The 18,965-nt window shown below is 39.9% G+C and overlaps 1 protein-coding gene across 1 annotated transcript; it reads right to left on the bottom strand.

The window, feature by feature from the left end:
• Positions 1 to 9,924: 9,924 nt before the first annotated feature.
• Positions 9,925 to 10,780, bottom strand: LOC127079042 (methionine--tRNA ligase, chloroplastic/mitochondrial). Its single transcript, XM_051019455.1, has 4 exons — positions 10,593 to 10,780; positions 10,359 to 10,502; positions 10,073 to 10,222; positions 9,925 to 9,960 (listed from the first exon to the last, which is right to left on the bottom strand). Exons 1-4 carry the CDS (start codon positions 10,641 to 10,643, stop codon positions 9,925 to 9,927), a joined length of 381 nt encoding a protein of 126 aa, XP_050875412.1. The 5' UTR covers positions 10,644 to 10,780.
• Positions 10,781 to 18,965: the final 8,185 nt, after the last annotated feature.

Below are 18,965 nucleotides of genomic sequence, written 5' to 3'. Positions count from 1 at the left end.
TTTTTGCAAACAAACTGATAAATGAAAAATAAAGAGGCTCTTTAACTGAATTATTCGACTCTTACTGGGGAGAAAATTTGTGCCAGGAATAGACGAAGGTATCAGGAAGCTGATCCCTGAAAAGAGGTGATCGCTATAAAAAGAGAACTATCCTAATGGTAATGGGGATACGGGGTCCCACTGAGTTTCGACTCTGCTATGGCTCGTATGTCCTCAAGACGCTCTGCTCATCTTGCTTTCTGAAGTGGATGATTAGTCGATCTTTAACCTTCGAAGATTGCCGGATTGAATGAAACGGTGATATAACACTGATGAACTCAGATCACAGTCATTCGCTTATTCCCTAACTTTTGCCTGGATCGCCCCCTTTTCGGGTTTTCAATCCACCGGGATACCCATTTTTGCCTGAGCCGCCCTTTTGGGTTTTCGACTCACCGGGTGTACTTTTTTTTATATCCCTAATTTTTGCCCGAACCTCTTTATTCTTTTTTTTGGTTCGTCGGGATGCCCTTTTTTTGCCTGGACTATTCTTTTTATCGTCCAGCGGGTCTATTTTATGCGAAGTATTTTATTTTTTTTAACTGCGTCTGAGTTAATAGGGGACGGGAGTCCTTCGCCATCCATGGTTATTAGCATCAAAGCTCCGCCATAGAAAATCCTTTTAACCACGTATGGACCCTCATAGTTCGGTGTCCATTTGCCCCTGTGATCTGTGTTGGGAGGAAGAAATCTTTTGAGTACCAATTCACCGACTTGATACCCCCGAGGGCGCACTTTCTGACCAAATGCTTTCTTCATTCGTCTCTGACCGAGATACGTCAATTCTGGGTACGTAGTTCCAGCATAGCACCATTTCCCGTTGGTTTGATTGATGACCAAAGTTGAATCCCCGTATACATCCAGGGTTTTAATCTGTATATTGACGGCTTCCTCAAGTCTTAGGATACAAGCTTCGTATTCGGCTTCATTGTTGGTGAAGGGAAAAGTTATTCTGGCACCAAATGGCATATGAACCCCCTTCCGGTGTGATCAACACTATACCAACTCCACGACCATTGACGTGGACAGCCCCATCAAACATCATAACCCATTTGGATTCAGGGTCAGGCCCCTCCTCCGGGAGTGGTTCCTCTCAATCTTTCGATTTGAGAAACATGATGTCCTCATCAGGAAAGTCAAACCTCATAGGTTGGTAATCATCAATCGGTTGCTCTGCAAGATAGTCTGACAAGACACTTCCCTTGATGGCTTTTTTGTGAAGTGTATTGGATGTCATACTCTGTCAGTATCATTTGTCACCTAGTAACCTTTCCGGTAAGTGCTGGCTTTTCAAAAATATACTTGACTGGATCCATTTTTGATATCAATAGAGTCGTGGTTCAACATATACTGTCTTAGTCGGCGAGCAGCCCATGCCAAAGCGTGGCAAGTTTTCGCGAGCAATGAGTATCTTTGTTCACAGTCGGTAAACTTTTGCTAAGGTAGTATATTGCATGCTCTTTTCGACCTGACTCGTCATGCTGACCGAGTACACAACCCATTGACCTTTCTAACACAGTCAAGTACATGATCAACGGTCTTTCCTCTCGGCCTGTAGACTTGCCCCGATCTTGATCTCTTTCTTGTCGTCCTCGGTACCGATGTTGACGGTCTCGATCACCTCCTGATAAGGTGTAATAGCTCGGTCCTCCTGTTTCAACAATCTGGCTAACCCTTCAGGCAATTCACAATCTTCCTCAACCCCTTCTTCGGCTTAATAGATAGGATTGTCGAAGTCGTACTTGGCCATAGCAGTGTCGTTAGTAGTGAGATCCGGGTGGTCAGCTCCGCATGATGGAGGATCATGCTTTACCTTAGAATAAGAGTTTTTTTTTGGAAAGAAAGAAAAAACGAAAAAAAGAAACATTGCCATTTTTTTTGTAAAAGTAAAAAAAAACTGAAAGAAAGAGAACACAAAATTGTTTGCAAAAGTCGTCCTTTATTGATGATAAAAATAATTGCGAAATGTCACTAAATGGATGGCCCTACAAATGAGCCGTTACACCTTGGTCAAAGTGTAAGACTTTATTATGCATGTAATAAAGGAAAACTATAAAAATCACTCTTTCAGTAGAGTAAACCGGACGGTTTTTTCAGACGACCAATTGTCGAGCTTTTCTCTCGGGACACACGGGCGAATCCAGCTATCTAAGTCACAGTCGCTGTCAGCCTTGTCTTCATCTGCAGCATTGACGATGTGGGGAGAAACCAAACCCCCACTGGAGAGAGTACCGGTTTCATTCTTTTGAGATCCCAGAGCATACCCTAATCCAAACTTGTCTTCTTTGATGACTGGCTCCACAAATTTGCCCCAGCCTTGGGCATTACCAGCTTTAACCACTTCGACAGCTTGCTTGTATGAAGAGATAGAAGTCCCGACCTTCTCAAACTCAGGTGAAAAGACAGCTTCGGGCGCGACCTCATTGATGTTTATGGCTTTGAAGCCCTGACACAGCATCTCGTGCATCTCGCCGTCCATCTCTACATACTTAAATGTAGACAGGTGGCTAACAAAAATATCCTCTTCACCACAGACAGTGACGACCTGACCTTCTAGTTCATATTTGAGCTTCTGGTGGAGGGTAGAAGTAACAGCACCGACAACATGAATCCAAGGCCGACCTAGCAGACAGTTGTAGGCAGGCTGGATATCCATCACATAAAAGGTGCTCTTGAACACCTGCGGTCCAATCTTAACTGGCAACTCAACTTCGCCAAAGATAGCTCTCTTAGAGCCATCAAAAGCCCTCACAACTAAGTTACTTGGCCTCAGGATGGTGTCATCGCAATCCAACTTCGTTAAGGCTTTCTTTGGAAGAACATTCAGAGAAGAGCCTGTATCAACCAAAACATGGGAAAGCATCACCCCTTTGCACTCCATTGTGATATGCAAGGCTTTGTTGTGATTCCTGCCCTCAGATGTCAGGTCATTATCGGTGAAACCTAGCCCCCGGCTAGCGTTTACATTGGAAACTACCGACTCCAGTTGGTTAACAGTTATCTCCGGTGGAACATAGGCCATATTCAGTACTTTCAACAAGGCTGCTCTGTGCGCCTCAGAGCACATCAATAGTGACAGAATGGAGATCTTTGAGGGTGTCTGATTTAGCTGGTTGACTACCTTGTAGTCACTTTTCTTGATAATCCTCATAAACTCATCCACTTCCTTCTCGAATGCGGTCTTAGGAGGATCTTCCTCAGTAGTAACCTCTTCGGCGGCCATCTGTTTCTCTATAGCCTTGGCAGCTGCCTCGGCTTTAGTATTCACGCGTAATGTTGATGGTGCAAATAGGCGTCCACTGCGAGTGAAGCCACCAACCCCTTCAAAATTGTCTACAGCGGAGCTACCAATGTCAATGTCTTCTTCGTTAACTTTCTGCCCCTGGCAGTAGATATCAGCCCCATAGTGCCACGGGATAGCACTGTCTTTCTCATACGGAACGGGTCCTGGTATTGTGATGGTGATCGGACCAACCAAAGTCGGTTGAGGGCTGTGAGAGTAAATTGCAACTGGTGCTGAACTTTCGATGTTCACCGCTGCTGGTTCTGTACTTTCTGGGAAATATATTGTTGTCGGAGCGAGTCTCTCGGGAACATATATTTCTTCAGGAGTGAAATAAAACGTCACCGTCGATACATCATTCTTCACTGGACGGACCTGATCGAACTGAAGACAACCTTCATCTATCAGTTGCTGAATACCCCTTCTCAAACTGTCACATCCGTTTTCGGCAGCTTGACAATCTCTGCATTCTTCCCCACAGCCCGAGAAAATTTGTCCTTTCAGAAGTCGGTCTTTAACCACTGATAGCGAAGTCTTCACCTTAGTCACATCAGAAACCAAATTCAAAGTTTCCCCACTATCAACAGCATTAATCCTCTGCCCGCCGTGAGCCGGCATCGGGTTCTGGATAACATTAGGCACCAGAGCAAAATTGATAGCCTGAGCATCTCTCAAATCTTGTACCTTTAACTGGAGAGCCTTGCAATTATCTGTAGTATGGCCAGGTGCGTTGGAGTGAAAAGCACATCTGGCGTTGACATCATAACCTCTAGGCAAATTATTAGGATCGATTGGTGGGGCCAGAGTTCTCAACGTAACCAGATTCATGTCAATCAGCTTGGGAAGTAATACTGAATAAGGCATTGGGATTGGCTCGATGACCCGGTCCGTTTGCCTTAGACGTTGTTGATAGTGTCTCTGCTGACCCGGATTACCTCCTTGTTGTTGATTGTTGTACCTGGGTTGTTGTTGCGGATGATATTGCGGTTGAGGAACAGGTGTTGGAATAGTGACCGCGGCCACTTGATCTTGATAATAATTAGGGCGTCCTCTACCCCTGCCTCTGCCGGCATACACAACGCTTGCCTCGCCTTCTTTTCTTCGCTGACCGTTACCAGCAAACGGTCTCTTGGGACCTGATGAGTTGGAAGCACTATTGTCTTGAATTTGGCCCATCTTCAACAGACTCTCGATTCTTTCTCCAGCAATTACTATCTCTGCAAAGTTGATTGACGGGCAAGCAGCCAATCTCTCAATATAATTGCCTTGAAGAGTGTTCATGAACATGTCCTCCATCTCCCTTTCAGACATAGGGGGTTGGACGGACGCAGCAATCTGTCTCCAACGCTGATCATACTCTCTAAAGGTTTCCTTGGCAGTCTGAGACATACCTTGCAACAAGGTCCGATTTGGAGCCATGTCCAAGTTGTATTGATATTGCTTGACAAAAGCCTCTGCCAAGTCTTTCCAGCTCTTGATGGTAGTACGAGACAAATGAGAATACCATTCACGAGAAGCTCCAGTTAGACTGTCTTCAAAATAGTACATCCACAGCTTTTCATCTTCCGTGTGAGCTCCCAACCTTCCCAGATAAGATTGAAGATGAGTGCGTGGGCAAGAAGCCCCGTTGTATTTCTTAAAAGTAGGGGGTTTGAACTTGTGAGGAATCCTTACTCCCTGAACCAGACCAAGATTTGTGAAATCAAAGCCTAAGGAATTTTGAGACTCCAAAGATTTGAGCTTCTCAGCAAGCTCATCCATACGGCGAGTGGTCTCGAGGGCCTCGTCGTGTAAAGAAAATTGATCATACTGATAATCTTCAGTAACGGGGCGCCCGTTAATCCGAATTCCTTGATTCACATTGCACCTTCCGCCAATACCATTTCCAACATTCCTTGTGTTGCCAACATTACCCGGGTTTCCATCAGCATTTTCGTTACCCGCGTTACCAGTGTTCACAGGGTTATCAGCGTTCCCAGGGTTACCGGGGTTTCCCTCAGCATTTGGTATCTCCACCTCCGGATCGGGTCTCGGTTGCTCAACCAATTCCCTCAGCTTTTCCTGGCCTTCTGCCATACCAGTCATCAATGTCATGAATTGATCCATCCTTTCACGCATATCAGCCAGCTCTTTCTGTACTTGGTCCATCGCTAGCTGCAGACGATTTTCCTTTGTCGGGTACCTGTGGACTCGCTTGGGACCAATAACTGCCTGATACAGGGAACAAACATTAGACACTGCGGTGACACCTGCAAAACAGACAAGGGTTAATATGCATGGTATGCGATGCATTGCTTGTTCAGTTTTAAGGCACCCCTGTTTTGAAAGGGAATACCCTACAAATGAATAAGCATGAGATATTAGATGCAAATATGCAGATGATGTTATGCAAATCAAAGGCATGTCAATCAGAATTGATGGATCCGCTTGAACATCTGTCAGGTTGCACTGCCTGGAGAGAAATTCATTGAGGAATATAATACAAGACCAAAACTCTGCTCCAGAAAACCGGGTTGGTTGGAGGTTAAGGTTTCCTGAATTTAGCCCGCCCCTCACTGGTAGGTTCTAAGAACAGAAGTTCGTCAGCTTCAGCCCTTCAGTCGCGAATAATATGTTTACCACTGAAGGTTTGGTATTATTACGGGACAAAAGACCTCCATTGACTCCCCTCAATAGGACATCCTAATAGCAAGTTCCCAGTCTCGGGATCCTCGGATTGAGTAGCGAGAATGCGCCCACCAGAGCTAACATAATCACGTCTCGGAGGAGAGGCCTCGACTGAGTTCTCGGGAAATGGTCACCATAGTCGACGATTTCTAGAGGAACATCCTGCCATTACGGAACACCCTAAAGACATAATATATCCAAAAGAAACCTTGTCTGGGTGTGGTTCTTCACGAACGACTTAACGTAGCAACACGCCACGCAAGCCTCATGATTATCCACTCTAAAACCTGTGTGTACACTCAAGCCTGGGTAATGGGCTTATCTCTCATAGAACACCCCATCCCAAAAAACAAACAAACAGATCCAACAGATACAACAGATGCATGCAAGCAGGTAAGCAAATAAATGTACAAAAGCATGAACACCGAATAAACAAGAAATCACACAAGCTAGGAGGGACTCGCTTAGGGAAGATGGACCAGCAAGAGGTCAACTTCTTTCAATCCCCAACAGAGTCGCCAGCTGTCGCAACCTAAAAAATACAGTGTGCGAAAAAAACAACCGGCGAAAGAAAATGACAGAAGAGTCGCCACCGTGCGTTATTCATCCCAAAGGAGGGAAAGAAAACGCTCGAAGTAAACCTGAAAAAGGAAAGGACAAGACGGGGTCTCGCAACCAAATCTTGGGTTCGGGAGTCGGTTATGCGAAGGGAAGGTATTAGCACCCCTACGCATCCGTAGTACTCTACGGGATCCACTTTTGTAGTTCTTGTCTAAAGGGTGTGAGTTTATCTTTTGCTGTTTACCAAAACAAAAAAGGGTTAAATGAAAATGACTCGCGCGGATGTGGCATCCACTGCATACGTATCTCATCTGAATATGAGAATCAGAGTCTTCGTAGCTCGGCTACCTAGGGGTTAGGGGGATGTGTGCTCGCTAAGACATCGCGTCTTATGCCTACGTATCTCATCTGGCCTGAGAATCAGAGCAAAACATAGTTCGGCTAACTACGGGGTTATGGATTGGGTTTTGGACGAACGACGTCACTACCCAATCTACCGGATGCTCGACCTTTGGAGACTTACTCGCCTGTAGTAGAAGGAGTTAACGTGTTGCTTTGGGTTTTAGGGTTTGGGATGCTCAAGGGCAAAAAGGCAGTCCTTGACGAAGGAACCGCGCTACCTGCAGGGATACGAACACATACAAAACAAACATGTATAAAGTAAATGTGCCAACAAGGGGCTCAGAAGTAAATAAACAAAAGAAAACAAATGCCTCCTATCGAGGTCTTCCAGCTAAGAAAGCGATAAAATGCGGAAAAGAGGTAAAAGTACCACACGGATAAAGATCCAAAGTAACAGCAATTAAAGGAGTAAGAAACCCAGGGATCTCCCAAGCTAATGCCATCAAAGAAAGGTGAGTCAGTACAGGTAATCGGAATGAACCTCCAGGGGGTATCCCACAAATAAAGTGGGAAAACCACGCAAACCATCTCTGCAAGAGTCTGTGAGCCCTCACAAAAACTCAACAAAAGGGTTAGTGAAACACGATAAGCATTTTTTTCATGGATAACAGTATGGTTTCAGAAACCTCAAACCCTGTGGCATACATTTCAAAAATCATGTGATTAAACATTCAAGGCATAGGTTTCACCCATTCAGGCATAATTAAACCCGTGGGCAAAAACATAATGAAATTCATCCATTATACCTCATACATTCAGATGATCCAAATTAAGAGCATAAAGGTAATGGGAATAAGGGCAAACCTGATTGGAGAGCTTGATTGAAATTGAGTTGCACCCGTGAGGTTTACAAAACAATCTTTAGGGTTTATGTGAGGTTAAAGTGTGTGAGTCAGATTGAATTTTTCAGAGCTGCCTGGGGGTTGCTCTGAGTTCTCTGCCAGGTTTCTCTTCAGGTTTTGTCTAGGGTTTTGTTCCAAGGAAACCTCAGAGTATTTTGCTTCTCTTCCTTTTTCTCCAGGGTTCTTCTCTCACTATCTTTTTCCCAGACAGGGTAATAGGAATAGAATGAAAATTTTGTTTCACTGAAACTCTAGTATTTATAGGCTAATATTGGTAGCTTAGTGGGCTTTTGAGAGAGGTCCAAGTCTATGTTTTTTCTATTATATTTTATTTATTATTTATTTATTTTTTTATTATTTTTATTTATTTATTTATTTTTGTAAAAAAAAAAAAAAACGTTTTTTTTTTTTAAAGTTTTCTTGGATCTAATTCTGATTGACATGATGAAATGCAATATGAAATGCTAAATGAATGCATGAATGAGGAGGGCAAATTTTGGGGTGTTACAATACCATACACAAAAGAATATACAAAAGAGGTGGACCTAATCTCATTCATACTTGTGTTGATTTTTGCAATCAACTAGCCTTAGGATATAGAGATATCATAGATCAATGCCATGAATGAATAGAGAAAGGGATTGAGATGAAGAGGGAGGGGAAATGGAATCAACACAAATTGCACTACAACAAACAAGACCTTAGACAGCGCTTTTTTTAGCCTTAGACAGCGCTTTAAAGCGCTGTCTAAACCTCCGCTGCTAAAGGTTTAGACAGCACTTTTTTAAATCTTAAAAGCGCTGTCTAAGCCCCCCCACCTTAGACAGCGCTTTGGCCAAAAGCGCTTTCTAAGACCCTCCTATTTTAATTTTTTTAGGTATACCTTAGACAGCGCTTTTCAAAAAGCGTTGTCTAAGCCCCCCCCCCCCCCCCCCCCCCCCCTTAGACAGCGCTTTTGCCTAAAGCGCTTTCTAATCCCCCCCTTAGACAGCGCTTTTTACAAAAGCGATGTCTAAGGTATACGAAAATTTTTGAAGCTTTTGTTTTAAACCACATTTTTTCCAGGTTTATAAACCAGAATTTCTACCTGTTTTCAACCAGATTTTGACAGACAATTATCACATTTTATATATGCCATTTTGGCCTTTTTTCTACCAATTTTTGGCTAACAAATATATATATATATACCAATTCAAACCAATTTTGCCTTAAATGTATCAAAATATATACAAATTTATGTACACATTTACAAGTCATAACATATACTACAAATGTACACATTAATTACACAAATTTATGAACAAACATTGAGCTTTATCATGAATTGACACCACTCCTCTTTGATTTCGTCCACTTGATCCTTTGTATAAAATGCACACTTGAATTCATCAAAGTACTACATAATAATATAACATATTTTGAATTAATTCCAACTATTTAATTATATGAGATATGTGTAAATATAAAAATAACTCATAAGTTAGAAATACATACATCGGTGGGAATCTTTAATCGGCCCAAAGCAAGAGTATCTCGCATAAACCTCAACATGAAATACCCGCAATCTATTTGATTACGTTGTTGAGGACACTACATATGAAAAAAAAAATATGGTCCGAACACCTCCGGTCGGTATATCGGTCATCTCTAGAAATGTCCTGAGGCACGACCTATACTTGGTGGTAGGTTTTTTCCTAGCTACGGTCTTCTTAGCACCAGAACTTTTTACCCGTGTGGAGGCGTTGCTAACCTCCTTTTTTTGTTGTGCGGAGGCATTGCTAACCTCATTTTCTTGAAGCTACATGTCATATAAATAGTTAGATCAAATTAAGAATGTAACAACTTCCATGAATATATGTCATATAATTGTATATTACCTCTTTTCTTGAAACCGTGGACTCGGTATGCCGTGGAATCGCATTATCTTTTGATTTGGATTTTGTGGGAGTCTATTTAACATAACCAAGGAAAATATGTAAGTAAAATTTTAAGCATAAATTTTAAACTTTGAATATACACATTAAAGTTAACATAAGTTTTAAGCATACCTCATATCCTACGCATATGAGGTTTGTCGGCCATGCAAGAAACGAACCTACTGCTTCGTGCACCGTTGTTATTGTCACAATTTTATTCCCAATTATTCTCCAGGAGTTCCTTCTCATCCTGCACCAAATAGCAATACATTCTTAAAGTAAAAGTATGAAACTAAGATGAGAAACTTAAAGAAAGACAACAAAATTAAAAAAATAAAAACTGTCAATCTAAGAGCTATAACCTTATACTCCTCACAGCTGACACAATAAATTCCCTCATAATCAGCTCGGTAAATGTCACCATTGGCAAGCACCCTCGAATAAAATTCCTTTACAATTGCTTGATGCTTGCTATCAGTTGTTCTAATGAACTTGTCATACGAAATATCTAGCTGCAATTACCACAAAACCATAAAAAACAATATACACCAACAAGAATATTTATCTTAAATTAAGGGAGTAAATTGTTGTTTCGCAAATTTGAGGGACTAAATAGATAAAAATAGAAAAACTTGGGTGAATAATTACATCTTTCCAGAGCGTCCTGTAAGCTTGTGAAATGAGATAACAATGGTCAGGTGGAGTGGAACCCTGGGCCATAGCAGCAGTTGCAATTTTCTCACAATGTTCATCAGTTCCAGTAATGAATATCACTTTCTTTCCCAATAAGCGCTGTATAATGAAATGCAACAATAACAATAATCAAATTGAATCACAGTTATCAAATTGGATACCAGTTTAACGAAAGAGGGGTGGGTGTACCTGGAAGCGAGCAATGGCATCGGCGGCGATGGTGGAGTAAGCGCTACCCATATGGGGAGGAGCGTTGACGTAGTAGAGAGGGGTTGTGAGGAGAAAGGGTTGGTCATTTGAGGGAGTGGGAGTAGAAGCGGTGCAGTTGCAGAAGAAAGCTCTTCGGGAATGGGAATAGGGTTTGGATTTGAGATGAGAAAGCGTGGAACGGAAATAGAAGTCTGAAATTTAATTTTAATTAGACCTTAGACAGCGCTTTTGTGGAAAGCGCTTTCTAAGATATGCCTTAGACAGCGCTTTCCAAAAGCGCTTTCTAAACCCCCACCTTAGACAGCGCTTTTGGTTTTAATTTTTTTTTTAATTGAAAGACTTTAAACAACGCTTTCTCAAAAGCGCTGACTAAGGTCTATATTTAAAAGCGCTTTCTAAAAGCGCTGTCTAAGGGGGGGTCTTAGACAGCGCTTTCTAAAAGCGTTGTCTAAGACCCCCCCTTAGACAGCGCTTTCATTATTTTTTTAGAACATTTTCCGTGTTTTATTTTTATTTTAACCTTAGACAGCGCTTTCTTTTAAAAGCGCTGTCTAAGATGCGCTGTTAAAAAACCTTTTTGGCGTAGTGTTGGTCAAAGGATGGCTTTTACCAAATTAAAATCATTCATTCATTTTGGGAGATGAAATGTACATTTCATCGATCCCCTAAATCCAATGATTTTAACTCAACAAAGTCAAATCAACCTTGACCAAGGCCCAACAACACAAGTCCAATTCAACAAGTCAATATTATAAGCTCAACACAATTTATTTTGCATTTAAACAATTAAAATCAATTAAAATATGCATTAAATTAAATTATGGTTTATCAAAATCCTAAAACCTCATCAAAACACCAAAGAAATGGCCATAAGATTTATCATAGGTCAAACAAGGTCAAATGACCTTGGAGAAAAAATTTCATAATTTTTGGAAACTTAAAAGTAGTTTTTAACAATTAAAAATATTAACAAAGTAAATTAAATCATGAAAAATATTAATAATGATCTAAAAAAGTAATTTTAATTCAGAAAATGAAAGAGGAATTTATTTAAATTTTTTTGGTGAAACTCTCATATTTTTTGGATCAATATTAAAATTAATATGAATTAATGAAAATAAACCAAATAAAATGAAAATCAGAAAATAAGAAAAAAACGTGGACCACTTGATCTCCCTCATTAATTGAGGTGGCGGATCAAGTGGCTGCTAGCGCGCATTCCACCATGGTCATGAGTCAGCGTGCAACACAAGTGGTAATCAGTTTCAACACGCGAGATTAGAACATTTCAAATGGATCATGTGGTTCTGATGAGTGCCAATGCATTACTGGAGCCAAAGCTCCGGTGAGCTTCACCGGACTGGTTCACTCACAACCATCACCAAAATTAAAAATTAGGACATGAATTTAAAGTAAAAATGCCCAGGACCTTAAATATTGCCTCAGTTTATCCTAACTCCAAGTATATTGAAAGATACAAGGAGTTGAAATTTGAGGTGCACGATCTGAGTTGCTTCGATTTAACCTCAAAGTAACTCAATCTTGTTGCCTACATTGGTAGGACTTCAGACAACCAAAGATCCAAGAGAATTATGAAGAATTGAGTGAGAATTGAAGAGATGAATAATTCTGGAAAATACCTTCAATGCAGGTTTGTGCTCGATTGATCTTACTCTTGCTTTCTCTTGATCTTGCTTAGGACACTTGATTGAGTAGAATTGAATGGACAAAAGGCTCAGGATCCTTGAAGATTTGAATCTAAAAAAAGTGAGATTCAAACACAATTTCCAATAGAAATTATCAAGATTATCCTTTGAAATGAGAGGGTTTGGAGGTTTGGAATCAAAGTTGGCGCGCAGGGTCCCTGTGCCTGAGCATAGAGGGCTCTATTTATAGACAAATGGGTTGGTATTTGCACACTTGAAATAAAATCCAAAAATAGTAATGTACATTTCATGGGTGCATGGGCGTGTAACATGCCCATGTAATCACTTCTTCTGGTCCATAATTGAGTACAAACATTGCTGAGATCATGTTGGAATGTTATGCATTGGTGTATGGAACGTTCAAGTTCAATTTGTGCCAAATGATCACTCATGTTCAAACCATATGCATCCCATTCAAAGCTTGCCCAAAATGGATGAAATTGGACTTTTTGGAAAGGTTAGATCAAGAGGAACAACTTTCATGTTAAACACTTTTTCATTTGAAGCTTGGATCATGGTGAATTTTGAGGTGGAAGTTGGGAAAATCAAACATATCAAAAAAAATTCTAAGTGTCAAGCCACATGTTCACTTATTCCACCTTGGCCAACTTTTTATGTGAGCTTCAAATGAGAAACGTTCCTTCATAAAATTTGTATATCTCTCAATGTAAATAAAAATGGTCACAAATTTGACCTCATTTGTGTTGGTTCTAAGTGTTGGCATCAATTTTGGTAAAACAAAGAGTGTTCACAAGATGTTGCATGTGATGTCTTAACATAAGATATTTGTGTACCTGCTGGAGTTTAAAAACATAATTATGCAGGATTGTTTCAGAATGTCATACACAATGTCATGGCATCTGATATTATGTACCTGCTGGAAAGTATAAATGGAATTATGCAGGATTGTTCCAGGATGTCAGACCCGATGTCATGACATCTTGTACACAGAACATTCAGGGTGAATGTTATATGTTTTGTGATTGCGCATTTTATGGCAATCTATGTATGATTGAAGATCTTATTTGCAGGCGCATTCAATAATTAATTACAACCTGATTTACTAATTTTCCAAGGAGATCTAATCAGCTGTCATGAGAAGATTTAATTGGAAAATAGTTTTAGGGTTTTCAAGATGTCCAAGCCCAGCTGAATACTTCTATAAATAGGACATGGAAAACCTGATTTGTTACATAATCAATACTGAGCGAAATATTGAGAGAATATAAGGGTTTATGTCTTGTTTAGTCGTGAGACTTGTAAGCCATTCAATTCATCCATAGATGATTGAATTGGTCTGATTTGTGGGTTGTAAATTGTCACTCTAAGCTTGTAAGCAAGAGTGTGTGTCTACTTGATCAAAGTTGTTAAGCAAGATCAAGTGTGTGTCTACTTGATCAAAGTTGTTAAGAAAGATCAAGTGTGTGTCTACTTGATTGAAGATCAAGTGTGTGTAATTGAAAAGTGTTTTCTTTTCACAAGGAATTGTTGTTTAGAATCACAGGTGTGATTGAAGGGAAGTGAGTGAGTTCTCATATCTAAGAGTGCTTAGGTAGAAGTCGCACGGGTAGAGATTAGGTGAGAAAGACTGTAACTTGTAGAAGTGTATAGAGAGTCTTTGAACTAATTCTATTTAGTGGATTTCCTTCCTGGCTTGGTAGCCCCCAGATGTAGGTGAGTTAGACCGAACTGGGTTAACAATTGTTTGTGTCTCTTGCATTACTACTCTTTATCTTTATCCTGTTTGTATTACTCAGATATTAGTGTCGTGACATTACCTTCGACATCTCATATCTGATACCAGAATTTCAATTGGTATCAGAGCAGGCATCCTGCTCTGGTTCTGGGTGAGATCTAGGGACAATACTTTCTGGTACTATGGAGAGAGATGGAGGATCTGTTCACAGGCCACCAATTCTGGATGGATCTAACTATGACTATTGGAAACCTCTAATGGTAGCCTTCCTAAAATCTCTGGATAATAAGGCTTGGAAGGCTGTGTTAATAGGCTGGGTACATGCAGTAATTACTGAGGAAGGAGAAGCCACAGCTGACAAGAAGCCTGAAGAACAATGGTCCAAGGAAGAGAATGATCTAGCCCTTGGAAATTCTAAAGCATTGAATGCCATATTCAATGGAGTAGACAATAATATCTTCAGGTTGGTAAACAAATGTGAAGTGGCTAAAGATGCTTGGGACATTCTCAAGACCACTCATGAAGGCACCTCTAGAGTGAAGATGTCTAGACTACAGCTGCTCACATCCAAGTTTGAGAATTTAAGGATGAAAGAAGATAAAAATATTCATGAATTTCACATGAGTATCCTTGAAATTGCTAATGCCTCAGGAGCCCTGGGAGAGAAGATGTCAGATGAAAAATTAGTAAGAAAGATACTCAAGTCACTCCCTAAGAGATTTGCTATGAAGGTGACAGCCATAGAAGAGTCTCAAGACATCTCCAACATGAGAGTTAATGAGCTAATTGGTTTCCTCCAAACATTTAAGATGGGAATGAATGATGGATCTGAAAGGAAAACCAATAGCATAACATTCATATCAAACACAGAGGAGGAAAATAGTCAGGATGTTGATGAGGATCTGGCAAATGATGTAGCAATGCTGGGAAGACAATTCAATAGACTATTGAAAAAGATGGATGTAAGATCTAAGGCTAATGTCAAGAACATCTCATCTGACATCAACAATGCTAGAAGAAGAAAAAGGTTAGATGATAAGCCCAAAGAAGGAAAAGAAGTACAGTGCTATGAATGTGATGGGTATGGACACATTAGAACTGAATGTGGAACCTACCTCAAGAAGCAGAAGATGAGTCTTGTTGCCACTTGGTCTGATGAGAGTGAAACAGAAGAGTCTGCAAATTTGGTGACTGCCTTGACTGGAAGATGGGGATCTGATGAAGACTCAAGTGATGATGAAGTAACCTTTGAAGAGTTGGCCACTACCTACAGAAAGTTGTGTCACAAAAGTGCAGAGGTATGTAGACAGGTTGAAAGCCAGAAGAAGGTAATAACTCAACTTGAGAATGAGAAGGTAGAACACTTGGAAACCATCTCCAAATTAAAAACAGAAGAAGTGGTTCTGAATGCCAAGCTAGATAAAAGTCAAAGCCAGAAGAAATTGATAGTACAGCTGGAGAATGAGAAGGCAGAGCATGTGGAAACCATCTCCAAGTTGAAAACTGAAGCTATGTTCTTGAATTCTAAACTAGAAAAGATGACCAAGTATGTAACAATGTTAAATAATGGATTTGATTCCTTAGACAAGATTCTCCAAACTGGACAAATAACAGGAGACAAATCTGGCATTGGGTATAATGGATTTAAGCCTGAGTGCAATTACACTGGTTGCAAACCTAAGTGCAGCCATATTAAAAGCAAACTTGAGATGTCACATCATATGTCATAGCATCAGAAGGAAAGACAGCAGAAAGGGAAACACCAAAGATGGAGATGCCATTACTGTGGAAAATTTGGCCACCTAAAGCCCTTCTGCTATAAGCTGTATGGTTATCCTAGCCCTGTTCATCATCAGACTCACTATCAACCAAGACCCAAAAAGCACAGTGTAGCACCTCAAATTTGCACCTCCCTTTTGTACATACATTTTCATTTTAGGTCATTAGCATTGCATTGTCCACTGCATAGCATTGCATTGTTCATTGCCAAGTCGTCAGTTCATCAGTCAAGATTGGTCAGGAGAACCAGTTGTGCAAGCAAGCAAGTGCATTTCCTATGGAAGCAAAGCCCTAGGGTTGGCTCAATGAGTTCATGTGACCTAGGGATCATTTTGAAGTGGTTTGACCAAAGGTTGGATGCAAAAATCTTATCAGTCAAGATGCAATTCATCTAAAACCCTAGAAAGTCAACCAAAGTCAACTGTCAATTCAATCACGGATTTGAAGGTGGGAGATGGTTAGAGAGGCCTCATTCATGTCCATACAAGTCTCATTTGACATTTCAAGCATCAACAATGAAGAATTTGAGGTCAGATGAAAACTTGCCAAAAATAGTAAGTGACCTGTAATTTGAAATTGCCAAAAATGGAAAGGTTTTCTCCTCAAGTTTACATCATCAAGCAAGCTTCAAATGAAATTTTGTCTAACATGAAAGTTGAAGATCTTGCTCTCACCTTTCCAAAAAGTCCAAGAACATGAATTTCTCATGCATGGTTGAAAAGATATGGATCAATCATTGTCAAGTGAATTTGAACTTCAAACATGCATAACTTCTTAACCATAAGGCCAAATGGAGTGGTTCTTTTTTGTACATTCATGTCTTGACATCTACTATCCAAATCATGCATCACAAGCCATGCATTCTCATCACATAATTATTTAATTTTTCACTTGATTTTTTTGGATGGAATTTTCAAACTTAAAAATAATGCATTGTTTTCATATGGCAACACTTGCATTGGCTTCCAAACAGAATTTCAAGTGAATTCAGGCCCAAAAATGTGCACTATTCCATTCATTTCATGCATGGGGGTGCATTATCCAAATGGCACTTACACTCTCATATTTTGCTAATCCATTTGCCATAAGCTTAAAACCTGATTAAGGACATGATTAGAAGGGAGTATAAAGTGCAAACCCTAACAGATTTCAGCATTAACACTTCATAATTTCCAGATCTGAAAAATCTCTTCCGATTTTCTCTCTCACTTTTCATCAATTTTCTTCACAAGCATTGCCTGGTTCTTGATTGATTCATCACATAGGAGCATAGTGGAGCATTGTTGAAGCTAGATCCAGCAAGAATCGTGCAGATTTAAGGACTGTTGAAGCTCACCTCCATCAATGGCAGTTGGATTTTCTGGCCAAATCAAGCACGATTAACACTCAAACTTTCCTCCATTCATTCATTCAAGAGCTGAGGAGCAACTGTTTCTGCATTTCAGGACTTGAATCTACCTGTTTCACTTCTGCACTTCCAACAAGGTTAGATTTCGAATGTCACAATTCATGAAATTAATGTATGCATGTTGTAGATCCTTTAATGCTGGTCACACTGAACTTTAGATCCATGAAATCCATGCAGAAATGAAGTAGTTATGTTGATTTTAGGTTTGATACATGAAAATGTATGGCTTCGAATCTTTTGATACATGTTGATTTAGAACAAATTGATCATTGATTGTTGATGTATGATGAAAGACGAGTCCAATGGTATGCTGGTTGTGAATTTCTGAGCACTTTTGTTCTTGAGCTCAAGAACACGTATGAACATTGTATGAATGTTAGGGTTTCTGTCCAGAAACCGTGTTTGATCTTGCCTGGCGTTGGTTTGCATGCATTTTCATGTTAGTAAGCATGTACTGGTCCACGTGTGTCCGGCGTGTCAAGATGATTGGTCCAGAGCGCTTCACATTGCCACATAGGTTTAAATGAAACACAGAGTTTCATTGTAAACGCGCCTTAGTTTGAATTCGCAGCCGGTTCGATTCCGGCCATGAACATTTCCAAATATGCTTTTGCATTTTCATTCCATTTCCCATGCCATTCATGCTATGCCTTGTTCATGTTTTTTTAATTTTTCATTCATTTAAAAAATTCATAACTCATTGATGGATGATCCAAATAACCTGGGAACTTTTGCATGTTGTTCCTCATCATGTCTAGTATTTTATGAGTTTTTTTCCAGAAATTGTGCACGGTTGGATTTTAATTTTGCTTAGGGAATGTTCACATGTGTTCTATCTTGTACCTTGCTTGCCATTTGCTTTGTGAAATGATGAGATTTTATCCAATGCTCTTGAAACTTTGCATGCTTAAACTAGACATCTTAATGGACATTTTGGTGTTGAGTTTGTATTTTTAACATTTCTGGTTGTTGAGATATGATCTGATTAATGTAGGTGTGACAATGTGTTTCACACCATTTCTTGCTCAACTTGATGATTTTCTTTGCCATGCCAAATAAATGCCAAATGATGTGATTTTTTGCATGATGCTTCTTCTGGATGTTAGGATTGATCATGAATATTTGTGGAATTTTTGTATTCATTTCTGATTTGTTTCAGATTTTTACTTCTGGATTGCCATTTGTGAGCTTTTGGATAGTGATGAACTTCAATGATTTGTGAAATGATGGTTGTTTATCCTATGATTGTGAAATTTTGCACATTGTTTCTAGACACTTTGAAGTTTATTGTGGCTTTGGTTTGAGGCATTTATCATTTGTCAATTCTGTTTTAGGCTTGTGCTAAGTTAATGTAGCAATTGGTGTCCTATTTGAGCTTGTTTGTGCCTACCTTGACTTGATGAATTTGATTGCCATGCTTAAATTTGTCCAAATGCCTTGATTTTTGGTGTGTTGATCATGTTATGTGTCCTGTTGATCCATGATTTTTCTTGGAATTTATTGAACCATTTTTGAATTAATGTGGATTTGTTCATTTTGTTGTATCAATGTGGTTCCATCTTGCATGCCTTACCTTATTTGCTTTGTGAAATGAAATTGGTTGATGCTATTGACATGAGACCTTTTGGATTGTGTTCTCATTTGATTGAAGTTGATTCATGTAAATTTTCATGTTCTGTTTTGAATTATTTCTTCATCTTTGACCCTAGGCCTTGTCCTAGTGGTTGGTGCTTATGTTTGAGCTTTGTTTTCAGGATAAGAAG

The sequence above is a fragment of the Lathyrus oleraceus genome, chromosome 5 (assembly GCF_024323335.1).
Source record: "Lathyrus oleraceus cultivar Zhongwan6 chromosome 5, CAAS_Psat_ZW6_1.0, whole genome shotgun sequence".
Classification (NCBI taxonomy): Eukaryota; Viridiplantae; Streptophyta; class Magnoliopsida; order Fabales; family Fabaceae; genus Lathyrus; species Lathyrus oleraceus.
The sequence above is the reverse complement of the archived record's forward strand: the minus strand, read 5'-3'. Positions and strand labels throughout refer to the sequence as shown.

Excerpts from the sequence above, each read along its gene's own strand:
- LOC127079042 (XM_051019455.1), bottom strand. The coding sequence starts at position 10,643 with ATGGGTAGCGCTTACTCCACCATCGCCGCCGATGCCATTGCTCGCTTC. Across the intron at positions 10,503-10,592 it reads ATGCCATTGCTCGCTTCCAG|CGCTTATTGGGAAAGAAAGT; the intron begins GTACACCCACCC and ends TTCATTATACAG. Across the intron at positions 10,223-10,358 it reads ACAGGACGCTCTGGAAAGAT|CTAGATATTTCGTATGACAA; the intron begins GTAATTATTCAC and ends TGGTAATTGCAG.